Here is a 12,473-nt window from a genome sequence, read left to right as displayed (position 1 = left end):
AATTATATGGGCCTTAATGGCTCATTTTAATGTAGTCTAACATTTTTTGTGCATGAATTTCATGACTGTAGGTGGGTGAAAGCATGAGGTCACTACTAGTCTGAGAGCACACTATTCTCATTGTTTAAGGGGTAATAATACAAAGCCTCTGCTCCAAATGCCACTCCCCAGCCAAAAACTAGCTATGATAGGAATATTTCCCTGACGGCCAGTTGTGGACACATGCTAGAATGTCTTTGCTTAAAGCCTTTGTGCAGACCTGGGGCACCCTTCCTGTGCAACAAGTTGATCTCTGCTCGATTAGGACCTGGCTAAGTGGGGCACCCTTGGCATATGAGGGGCACCCAAGACAAAATGCTAGCCCTGGTGCAATGGATATGGGTAACCATAGCGCATTTTGAAACAAATGAGGTTGACTCCTGGGGAGTGTCAGGCTTTATTGGCTTGGCACATCATGAAAGGACCAAATGACTGCCCTTTTATAGCCTAAGGCGTTTGAGAAGATTTATGTAAAAAATTGTGCTGTAAAATGCACTATTTGAGCCCATGTTTATCAACATTTCCTCTGGAAGACATCCAACTTTCCCTCTAGAAGAGGTTGGGCTCACTTGCTTAGTTCACTCACCACAATTCAGGACAATTAGTTCTCTCCAGTCCCTTCAAAGATCACCAGCTGCCACTACAAGATCAGAAGTTAAACTGTCTTCATGAGCACTGGCTTCTTCCTGGAGCTGTCACTGGGACGCAAACATTATGCTTTAGGTATTTAATGTAAATACATTCAGCAGTACAATGTGCATTATTATTATTAAATATACAAAAATAAATTTAAAAAAAACAAGTTCTTGCCATGCTTCATTACTAAAACTACATGAGGAATAGTGTGTTTAGATAAAATGTTCAACTCTGCTTTGCACGAGTGATAGTGCCTTGCAAAAGATAACATTGTTCATATGCAAATTAATACACATGGACATAAGTCCTATTTTTTCATAATTTCCCTTATAATTTATCAACACATTTCTTGTTGCTGTGTATACTACAGGAGCTATTAAATCATAAACGTGTATGGTTTAACTTATTTTGGTGCCTAGTGCTGTTCTCTGGTTTGTATTACTATATTCTCTTAAGGCAAACATACAACTTTTCCTACAACTAGAAACAAGTAATGCATATCATGTTATCACCATCAAATAGATAACATTTAAAAAAACATTTATCTGAGTTGTGTTATTGTGACATTATTTATTGTGATGTTAGCAGGGTAAAGTTCACATGACGTCACTTCCTGTGAAAATTCAGGGTCAAAGATCATTTTGTGTCACTTCCTGTGACATCATTAAGGTCAAAAGAAGTGTGATGTCATGTCCGCTACCTCTAGCATTTTGGTGCAATTACATCCATAGTCTGTTCCCAAGTGCTTTTTTACTGCAGAGGAAAGCCATGTTCCCAGTTGTAGACAAGACATATCCCAAGGGACAGACAAGGGTGTTGTCCAGTTTGTTTTTTAAATATTGTCTCAAAATGGAAATGTTTGGCAAGAGCTGTGGACAGTTGTGATTAGAATCTGTTTTAGCAATAGGTCCTTGATGAAACGGAATTGGACCATTTCCAGGTACACTTTTGTCTGTGGTAGTTCTAATCAATGGCAGAAAATACCCATATAGTGAAGGCCATGCACCTTCTACAAGGATGTCATACAAAACCTTGGAATACTTTTTATACAGTATAGCTGCGAGCAGAGAAACAAGCTGAACTTTTGTTTAGTATTAAATCAAAAACAAATTTTACCATAGTAAAGTATAGTACCTGGAGTTATAGGAGTAAGTGTCTGAAATGACCACTCTGCAGTGCTTTGTGAATTACCCCATCTTCCTACCTCTCAGTTGTAAGCAGTCTCATTGTGCCACTTCCCAGATGAAGGAAGTCATGTGATCAAACCCAATAATAGCAGCAGTGGATGAAGCTCCTGACTCTGAATTCTATTGCATTCTCTAACTACCCCCCTGTATCTTTGTACACCCCAGTGACTTTTTGATGACAATGACTGCAATATATAGGTTACAGAGCTTAGATGACAGCAGCGCCATTCCATGGGGGTCATGCCTGTGGTCTTCATACCAGTTACATCTTCATCACGTCTGATTGTGTGGTAGATTACAGACACTTTCAGTGTTTAATTCAGCCTACTTAATACAATTTAAGGCTTGTTGTGGGCTTGTTGTACTTATGCATGCCTACATGGAATTCAAGCATGGTCCTTGCTACAATGCTCTAATTAAAGTTTCATAATTTCTAATTTTCAAAAGGAGATGCGCTCATCCATGTCAAGTCCAACCCAGCCTCAAGTGCTCACAGAAAATGTGGGGATACTCTTCGAAGTAGAGCCACTTCCAGACACCACATTAACTGTCAAGCAGGAAGCACAATCTTCATCTACACCTGTTTCACCATTTGAGGTAATTAAAGATTCTGCCAGAAAATGTGTATGTTTACCTTCATAAAGTGTCAGATGTTAATGCTGAATCCAAATCATAAATTTGCTAGAAATTAAAATGGTTAACATGCCCAAGTCCCAGGGGCTTAATCTCATCATTCCACCTCTCATGCTCCCATCCCTCTGAGTGCTGGCCTCATTTCACTAGGCAGCACACTCAGTCAAATATCTCGGTCTTACCATTACTAATAACCTTTCCACTTGAACAGGTTGAATTGATCACCTCTGCACAAGAAAATTCTGAAGGACCTTCTTGGATGGAGGCCACTCAATGTTTCTTGGTTATGCCATATCAAAACAAAAAAATGAATATACTTCCAAGGCTCCTCTATCTGGTTCAATCTCCCCCCCCCCCCCACTCATCCCATCCAATAATATCCCTAAGCTCCAGGAGGATCTCTACACTTTTATATGGAAAGGGAAATAGCCTGAGTCTTCAACCCGTTGCTTAGGCTGCTAGGAATCCAGGGGGTTTGGTGTGTCATAACCTCCATGACTACTACTGGGCGGCCCACCTCCAGGTTATTTCAGAATGGGCCTGTTTTATGGGACTTGACATACCCTGGTGTTAGAACACATTAGACATAAACTGTTCTGAAAGAAAATCTATGTGACTTTGACAGCCTTTCATAGATCATATGTCCTGGAATTTCTTCGTTTCCAGCCATCCACGCCTGCACTTATTTTATTGACCAGTGGGACTGGAGACTGACTCCTTTCTGCCCTCAAAGGCACTTCGTCCAGAGAGCCACCTACCCGTTCTCCCCAGGGTGACCCACTCTCTCACCTGCTAATCTGACATTCCCATCACACCAGTGAGACCAATGTTTCAATAGTGGACTTGCACCCAAGTTAGTTGCCTCCCCCACCTGTTCTCCCTGCTCCTACCCTCCATACCTAAGATGGGCACACCTCTTCTTTCCTTTCAACCAATGCAGGTAGGGACTGATTTCCAAATACCCCTGCCATTCCTCAGTGGAAATTTGTGGGTCACCCCGACCACAGCAGTCATCAATCATCCTTAACTAGAGTTCACTGGCCTGGATCAATACTATATATGCTGTAAGCATTTTGTAGTAACCTTATTACCCTACCGTTCTTGTGCTGTTGTCCTTTACATTACTCAGTTTTGCAATTATGCTGACGTGCTATGCCTTACCTTTGTCTTTCTGTTGCTATGTATATTTTTGGAAAAACCTAATAAAACAGAAAGCTCTTATTCTCCAAAGGTCCATGACTCTCACACTGTCCTCTTCATTGAATTGCTGCAACCTCGTGGGGTTGTATGTGATTTCATAGAAAAACTATTTCATGAAATACCATCACTGAGAACCATTTAATCTAAAATGTTTAATGGAAAGTTTCAGAATTAATGTAATTTACCTTTTCATACATACCAACTCTTAGAATGTCTTTTTGTTTGAAATTGGATTTTTAATGCTTATTTTGTAAGTGTAAATGCAATGGTTGCAGGTCTTTCTTTCCCAAAATGTTTTGTCAGTGATATCTATTTCAATGCTTTACTTCAGGGGACATTGGTTCATATCATATATTTACACTGTCAAACATATACTTTGGATGCTTTTAAATCACTGACACCCATAAACACCGTCCATCACTGATCTCTTGAAAATCTTAAACACCATCAATCCCTGCCCCCTAAAGCCCCTCACCACACCTAAACTACACTCATCCCTGAGGCCTAAAAGCCCTTTTTACCCTAAGAATCCACCATCTCTGAACCATGTTATCACTCCCACCCCTTACTCCACCCGTTCCTGAACCCCCAAAAAAGTCTAACCCTAAACCCCACCATCCCACACCGCTTGAATCACCTCAGCACACCCAAAGTTTACCAATCCTTGACCCCCTAACAAACCCTCTCCAGCCTTAAACAGCCATCTATGGCCCATTAGAAATCCTCATCACCCTAAACTACTCACTCCTGAACCCTAAAAACCCCTTTCTAGATCTAAACTCTGTCCCCCCTGAATCCTTAAAACTCCTCCCCACCGAAACTCCACCCCATCCTGAAACTTAAAAACTCCTTTCCATTCCAGCTGCTACCTTAAATTGAACCTTAAAAACCGCCAGCACCCCTAAACTATGTCCATCCATCACCCCCAAAACTCCTCAACAACCTTACACTCTACTCATCCCGGAAACCTAAACACACCTCACACATGTAAACACAACTCATCCTTGCACCCTAAAATTCCCTCACCACCACTACACTCTACCCATCTCTGAGCCCTAAAAACCATTTTCTATGCCCAAGCTCCAATTATTCCTGATCCCTAAAAACCCCTTAGCATCCTAAACATTACTCATCCCTGAACCCAAAAACCCCACAGTAATCCTAAACCCACCCAAGTTTAATGTAATTTTGGACTTTTCCTTACATTGTTCTCTCCTTCAAAATGTTTCCTCTAATTATCGATTTATTTGTATTTCCTTAAAAGTGTCTTTCTTTAAAATAGTTTTTCCATGATTTTCTTTCCTCCAATGTGGTTTCTCAGTTTCTCAGTTTTAATTTTCCATTAATTCACACACATCAACGCAACTGCTCTCTGATTCATTTACTTGGTCTGCTGAGGACTGCAAATATCCCCCATAAATCTGCGATTCACATACCGAAGTTTATCCTGAAGTGTGCTACCCAGCAGCTCCTTGCCTAACTGATTTGATTATTCAGGGCAACCAAAGAAAGCATTAAACTTGTGTATCTATAGAATCTTAAACTGCAGATTTCTCTATTTAACATAGATCTCAGGAACTTGGAAGCATCCTTGAATTTGTTGAATTCATATTGCTTGTCCCCGTGAGAAATTATAAGCCCAAGGTTGCCTTCCTCCAACGTCACACCCAAACAACTCTATTGGTTGTTCCAGTTACTCAGCGTTTTGTCATATTGGCTACATACATGTTGCTTCACAAGGCCCTACTCTCAGCTTCCTATGCTCATCGCCTCCTCTAATTGGAATTCTCCCTAGGACTATTCTCAACATTTTTTGATTCCTGATTACATTCATCTTTCAGATGTGTCGCTGCCCTTCATTAGGCACATTTTTCTGCAGTTTGATATTTGAAGTAGGATACACTCAGCGCTAATTTCTCCTTTATATACCAATGATGTTATGTTATAAGCATTTATCGGGTGCATTGAACCTGACGTATCAAGGCGCTGGCAGAAACCCGCTCAGAGACAGCGGAACACTTACTCATTTAAAGCCATTCTAGGTAAAAAGCCAAGTTTTCAGTCGTTTTTTGAAAATTTGAAAACTGAGAAGATTTCCACATCTGCAAAGTCAGACAGCTTCCATTTTTTGCCTTCTCCCATCTAAAAAGCCCTTCCTCCCCCATCTGCCTGTGCGAAATCTAGGGACAGTTGCCAGTCTGTGAGAGGAAGATCTGAGAGGTCTTGAGGGTACATACCAATGGAACATAGCATTAAGCTCTTCAGTGTTTTTAAGATAGAGGGCTTTATGGACCATATACAAGACTTTAAAAGCCTTTGAAAGATGACCCTGTAAATCGCCTTTGACATTTGTGATGTGGAGACGTTTAATAGAAACGGTTTCTATGGGACATTAAAACTATTACAAACCTACACAGGATGCTCTATTGGACATTTGCAGAAAACGCTTATGCTATTTTGTCTAATGTCATTTTAATTTGATCAGTTTGTGGTTTTCTTCTTCACTTGCACCTTGTGACCACCTCTCACTTTCAAACGCTTATTTCATACAATTCAAGTATATCATATCTATGTCTCATGATTTACTGTATAGAAGGTCATACATATATTTGAAACATCAAATCTGTTGTACTAAAGGTCTGTATCATTAAATGTGCACATATTTACAGAACAGTAAGATATCCATCCCTTTGTATATGCCTATTGTTAGTAGATTGTTCAATTATCTTTCAAATTGTAAACATTTGTGTTAGGGACACTTGGTTGGACACTGTTGCAGACTTTTCCACTACCCCTGTTCTTTCTTTGCCTATGTGGTGCTCCTGTAGTCATTTACATACACACAGATTTTTATTATTAGAATTCACCTGGTATGGTAAGTGTAGAACATTCTTTTGGGGAAGCATTGTATTGATGTAGTACTCCTCCAGAGTTGCATTACACTGGTGCACAGTTCTTGCAGGGGGGTAGTCACCATGCACAATGTTAACTTAAACCACCGTTCTCATGAATTAAAATGTCTTTATGTAAACGTTTGTCTGCCAGAGGTTTTCCAGGTTTATTTTTTAGCCTAGGTCTCCAGATGTGTAGTTAGACTGGCACAGTACTAGTAAATGGCATCTCTGATGAGACAGTAGTATAAAAATATTGATAACATAATAATATTATAACCTGATATAACACGATAATATAAGCATAATAATGATATAATAATACAATAATAATATTGACTGTTTTCTATAGCCTACATAACAAATTGAGTTGTCCTTTGCCACTTACATATCTGATCCATGCACAGCTCAATGGCACTAATTTTATGTTCAGGAAAAGGCTGAAACACAGATTTTGCAATAGGAATTCTACACAGTGTGTTAATTCACCAGACTCATCCTTAGTGCTAGTTGCCTCGTGTTTGAGAACTCCCATCACAAACGATTTTTCTGGCTCATTGTTCTTGAAGAGGATTCATTGGTTTGCACTTAAATCCGATTGATAATTATGCCTCTCCCACACAGCTCCTGGCAGTGGAATAGCAAGGGAGCCACGGGCCCTAACACAAGCAAGGAAGAAGGCCCCCTGCCCCCTTGGTCGGTAGTAGAAATAGCCATAGTTAGGCCACTGTTAGCCGCAAGCTTCTGGCCGATCTGTGTATTACGAGAACATCCCTTTCTGGAGCCTAGAGTGCTTTGTAAATGTAATGGCGGCGCTCAAGAAGGTATGTAAATGCGGTGCAGGTTATTTACGTAGCGAAGGACCAGACCTTCTATTCGGGCAGTGTTTTCACCTTCCTTACATGTATTTTTACAATAATTACATAAAAAGTGAGTGAAGCTGTGTCATATATTATTAGTAGTATTGGTAAGACCATGGTTTACCATTGGACAGATACTGCTCCTTGCATTCCATGCCCCTTTCAAAAGAAAAACCTTGTTACTCTTGAACTGTCACTTCCATCACTATTGGACAACTCAGTCCCAATATTCACCACTATGTTCATCATGTAGCATTACTGACTACAGATCTGGTCAATAATATCTATTATTGGCCCTTGCTTGGCTTATGGACACGGGCCACCCATAAAGGCATATAAAGAATGAAAGGCCAATACCAGCATAAAGGACTGGCTCCTTCGGCAATAATACATTATGACAACAGTGTAAATACAGAGCTTGGAACGTTCTGTGTTCTGAGGAGATTGGAGCAATCATCTAGATTATTTGGACTGCTTTCAATATTCTAACTAACATTGCCATTATCAAAGTCATTGCATGAACACTTGGGCAGGCTTAATGGTACAGTTGAAAATACTATATTTTGACCCTCAGAAGTTGAGACTGATTTACAAACGAGCTTTGTTAGTCCTCATTGGCAGCTAACAATCATTAAATGAGGAAAGGATTGAATTCGCCATAGGTACCAGCAGTTTTCAGTACCTCTGTTCTGTAGACTTTAATATCTTTCTTCTCCTTCTCTTAGGAGCGAGAAGACACTTTGGTTGAGGAGTGCAGTGCACCGACCCCTCTTGATGAGAAGGAAATGCTTCTCATCTCCGACAAGCAGCCCGATGAAGAGGACACTATTTCTGATGAATTGCGACAGAGATGGATATGCTCTCAACAGAAATTGAGAGAAGTACTTGAGAGCATCAGCTCTTTGATGGAAGGCAGAGAAGACCGGGGTGCTCTTCGCTCTTCAAAAGATGAAATGTTTTTACAGAAACAGTCAACAAAACGCAAGGTATCTATTTCTCCCAAAGATATTCACACATTTTGTCGAAGACTTACTGGTATAAGCCAGACCTAGGAATTTGCCTTTTAAACCACAATCTAACATGATAGTAACTTTTTTAATCTGACTTGTAATAGTTTTAAGTACTATTTTAAATACAAATTGAATAGGCTTCTTAAGAAGCATTAGCAAGGTCAGTAGGCCTAGTTTTATCGTGACAGCACATTAAACACAGGCATCCAGAGATGGTGTTTATCATATTAAAGCCTGCACTGTTGGCGTTCCCAATTCTAGGGAAATAGTAGCAAAGTGAATTGTTTTCTGTATAGAATACAAATAAAGAATTGAGTGTGACAAACAGTATGATGATTGAGTGTACTTTTCAGATATGAAATACCCCTTCATTCATTTCGAATACTAGCACAAATAGAAGTCGATATGTTATCAAAATAACCAATAGTATGAGGTAAAAGGGTAACATTGCACTGGGTGGTGCCAAAGCCCACTCTATGCATTTTCTACCAACTGGAAACAATGCATCTTGTAGACAAGGGTTCTTTTTAGCCAGATCTAAAAAGTACTATTTGTGAGAGTCTGTCAAGCCTGTTTTGTGCCTTTGTTAATTAAACGGTTTGCAGTTTAAAAAAAGTGGTACTACGATTGCTTGTAAAAACTTTAGTGTTTCAGATATCGACTCTAAAGGCCTAATTTCCCTACTTTGAAAATTCTCTGCAAAACCACCCCTGTGCAAATTCCTTTTGCGATGTATAACACATATATGTTTTGCACACAATTTACACATTCAGGCTGAAATGTTGCTCTCCAGCACTACAGTGCACATCAGAGAGGCGTGCTTGTTTGCTCCATTTGTTTTTAAATAATTGTTCGGTTACTTCCTCTGTAAACAAAGTGCACCCCTCCCTAAATCACAATCTGAAGCAGGAAAAATTGTAAGGGGTCTCAGCTGTTTGCCTTTAGATTGGAATATGTGTGCGTCTACCAAAATAGTTTTGTCGAATGTACTCAGTAACAACTGTAAATGGACGTATGGGAGCATGATGACATTTTTAAATATGGTGTTAAATGTGAAACTAATTAAACAAAGACGGGAAAGTAACGTTTATGAAATGCCCTTCTTTTTAACATCACGTCCCCCCATACCATGCCTCTTTCTTTGCTTCATTTCGCTGAGTCCGATAAGCAACCATGATTTAACTTTGTTGCTCTAGAACCTTTTTGGCCACCTTATCTCTCCAACTAGCCGATCTGCCACAAAACTCTCCTAATGTGTCATTTAGCCCAATCAACAAGCAGCGTTTTGTCCTACCCCCAACTTTAACCACACTTGCTCACATCTCCTGTGACTTTGCCTACAGCACAGCTCAGAAACAGAAAGAGACAAATCTTGCTCACTGTTTCCAAGCTGCACTGTCAGAAAATAAAGCACTAAAATAGAAAACTAAAACAGACACTCAGCTCTGTCCAGAGCCAGCAAAGCCCAGCATAATTCGGCCTCAAATGTTACTAGTGTCTTCTTACAGTCTGTTCTCTTTGCAGCTTTTATAGCGCTTGTGTTGGCACAGTGGACAATGCCACAGAAGTGCATCTGATCTTAAGTGACCTCTGCTGATGGGAATTCATTTGCGAGCTCGGAGGCAATGGCATTTGCCTAAACAGTCACCTAAATTGCCTATTTAGTTGTAAAACCAGGAACCTATTTGTATTTTGTGTATCCAAGCAGTGCAGATTCAAGTGTACCTTTTTTTAAACTAGATTTATATTTGAGATCGTTAAAGTATGTAGCGTCATGCTTTCAAAAGGCCAACTTTAGTACCAGTGTGATATTAGGAAAGGCAGAGCTGTAGACTAGAGGACCTTAAAACAAGGTGACTGGCAAAAGCCAAATGGAGACAAAAGTAGGCTATGAGAAATATATCAAATATTTTCCTCAAACTTTCATAACACAAGCACAAATATTACCAGGCAGGAGTGGCCTGAATATGGACAACTTATTGGCAGTTTATTTGTTATTAATAATACAAACATTACTGTGACAGCCTAATAGGCTGCCAAGTGCCAAAAGAATCCCAACTTAACAGGGGTTGCACTGCATAGTCTAGGTAAGCAATTTGAAAATGAGAACGTGGGGGTATGATGACTGTTGAACAGGCCCCAGAACCAAGCAAAGCCCCGGATGCAGGGGGTTAAAAGGTAAAAACCTATGGGATATATTTTGGAAAATGAAAATTCACGTCTTTTGAGGTTTGATGACTTGGCAACCCATTCTGGCTAATAATAAAATAATGTCTGTCTTACTAGGGAGTCATTGAAACTCTTTAGTGGTTTTAAAGGTTTGTCCAAATATCTTCAGAGCAAATATGAGGCTAGCAAACCAGAAGACATTGACTTTAAGCATTGAAAGCGCATACTAGGAAATGCCTGTCAGAAGGTATTTTTCAGTCTGGTTCAATTATTGTCAGAGGCTAGAGAGTGCGCTGAATTTTTGGTTTCACAAATAAGTTGTAGTTACAGGAAACAGCGTTCACGTTTTATTAAAGTAAGTGCTTTACTGTAAAGATAAAGGCCCAGACTAAAGCCAGGAGATTTGGTAGAGGGAGAAAGCAATGAAGGGAAACTTGCTGTAGGAGCAAAGACAGTGCTTTTCTTTGAAGGATGAATTATTTGATGTAAGAATAAAGAAGAAAGACACCCATCTAAGGAGAAACTTGAATGTGTAGATAATTGCCTTCAAATACACACACCTGTAACATCCACATGGACTCCTAGAAAATGATGAAGGATGATAGAGATAGTACTTTTCAGCACTCACTTATGCCCATTTTTAGCCAACTGGGGCTATATTATGTGTAGTGACCCTGGGGTAAACGGGCTTGCGCCCCCACTTTGCACACACCAGAGGCACTATGGTATTACAGAAGGAGCTGCAGATGCTCAAAATGCCTCTTCTGTAATACTGTAATTTCTTTGGGGGCGTGAACCCAGGCATATTTTTAAATTACTTTGCCTCTGCGCCTGTGCCTTATTAGAGATACTGACGCAGAGGCAAACAGGCCCTTAGGAAGTGCACTGAGAGTGCCCACATAAAGGTGGTACACTGGCAGTATGAGAGCAGCCCTTTGGAGAGGGGAAAGGCAGTCCCTTAGATCCCCTAGACATCCCTTAATCAGGTGGGAACAGTTGACCCAGTCTGAGCCAAACGCATCTTTTGAAAGGTGCACCGTGATGCAAGCAGTGACAGTGCGCTCCATGTACAAGGAATTATTCATGATCCCTTCTCTCAGCTCATGTTCCAATGTAGAACTGCCTCTTCTCTTCCCTTACTTTGTGAATAAAAGAGATCTGGAGGGAAGTTAGTTGTTTCTTACGTGACCTACAGTTGCATGACATCATTGATTATGTTTGCCTCTGACTGTTTCTCAGAATGTCTTCATGGTGCCTCCTTAGCTGAAATTCCTCTTTTTCTTTTTAAAACTAGCTGGGTTTCCTTTACTAAAAAACGGGACGTATTTTTTGTAAAAAACAGCTTGTTGATATGCAGTCATAAACATGGTGGTCTACTGAGCCCAGCAAGCCACCATTGCTGTGATGGCATCTGTAAGTAGTAAGTCACATTTTGTGACCTATGTCTTTAATGTTTATAAGGTACGTCAGATTCCATCCCACTGCAATATGTATTTTTAAGAACTGGGCTATTATTAGTATGTAGGTGAGTTCTTAAAAATCTTCACTTGTTGCAATAAACTGGTTTTAGTTTGCAACCAGATATTTGTACATCTGACCCTTTGCCATGCACAGTTTTCTTATCAAATATGTAATTGCAAACGTGGCAGTGATATCAATAAGGCCATACGAGATCTCACCAATGACATAATATGTGGAGTAATTAGCTGTGCATGGTGAAAGTGCAAGTTATAGTTACCTTAGGACCTGAGCTATAGTTACTTGAAATAACTCTGTAAATATAACTCCTGAATTTTTATATGTACGAGTAAATTCAGAACCTAATTATAACGTCCCTGTAACCTTTGT

The 12,473-nt window shown here is 40.0% G+C and overlaps 1 protein-coding gene across 9 annotated transcripts in view; it reads left to right on the top strand.

Annotated features, from left to right (window-relative positions):
- Nucleotides 1-12,473, top strand: part of SYNE2 (spectrin repeat containing nuclear envelope protein 2) — a 1,823,309-nt gene that overhangs the window by 901,683 nt on the left and 909,153 nt on the right. For all 9 annotated transcript variants that reach the window (XM_069207355.1, XM_069207357.1, XM_069207362.1 and 6 more), the window contains 2 exons: nucleotides 2,310-2,459; nucleotides 8,172-8,432. In XM_069207355.1, the coding sequence (XP_069063456.1) occupies nucleotides 2,310-2,459; nucleotides 8,172-8,432 (411 nt within the window). The remainder of the gene's footprint in view (nucleotides 1-2,309; nucleotides 2,460-8,171; nucleotides 8,433-12,473) is intronic.

The sequence above is a fragment of the Pleurodeles waltl genome, chromosome 9, assembly GCF_031143425.1.
Source record: "Pleurodeles waltl isolate 20211129_DDA chromosome 9, aPleWal1.hap1.20221129, whole genome shotgun sequence".
In the NCBI taxonomy this organism is placed as follows: domain Eukaryota; kingdom Metazoa; phylum Chordata; class Amphibia; order Caudata; family Salamandridae; genus Pleurodeles; species Pleurodeles waltl.
The sequence above is the reverse complement of the archived record's forward strand: the minus strand, read 5'-3'. Positions and strand labels throughout refer to the sequence as shown.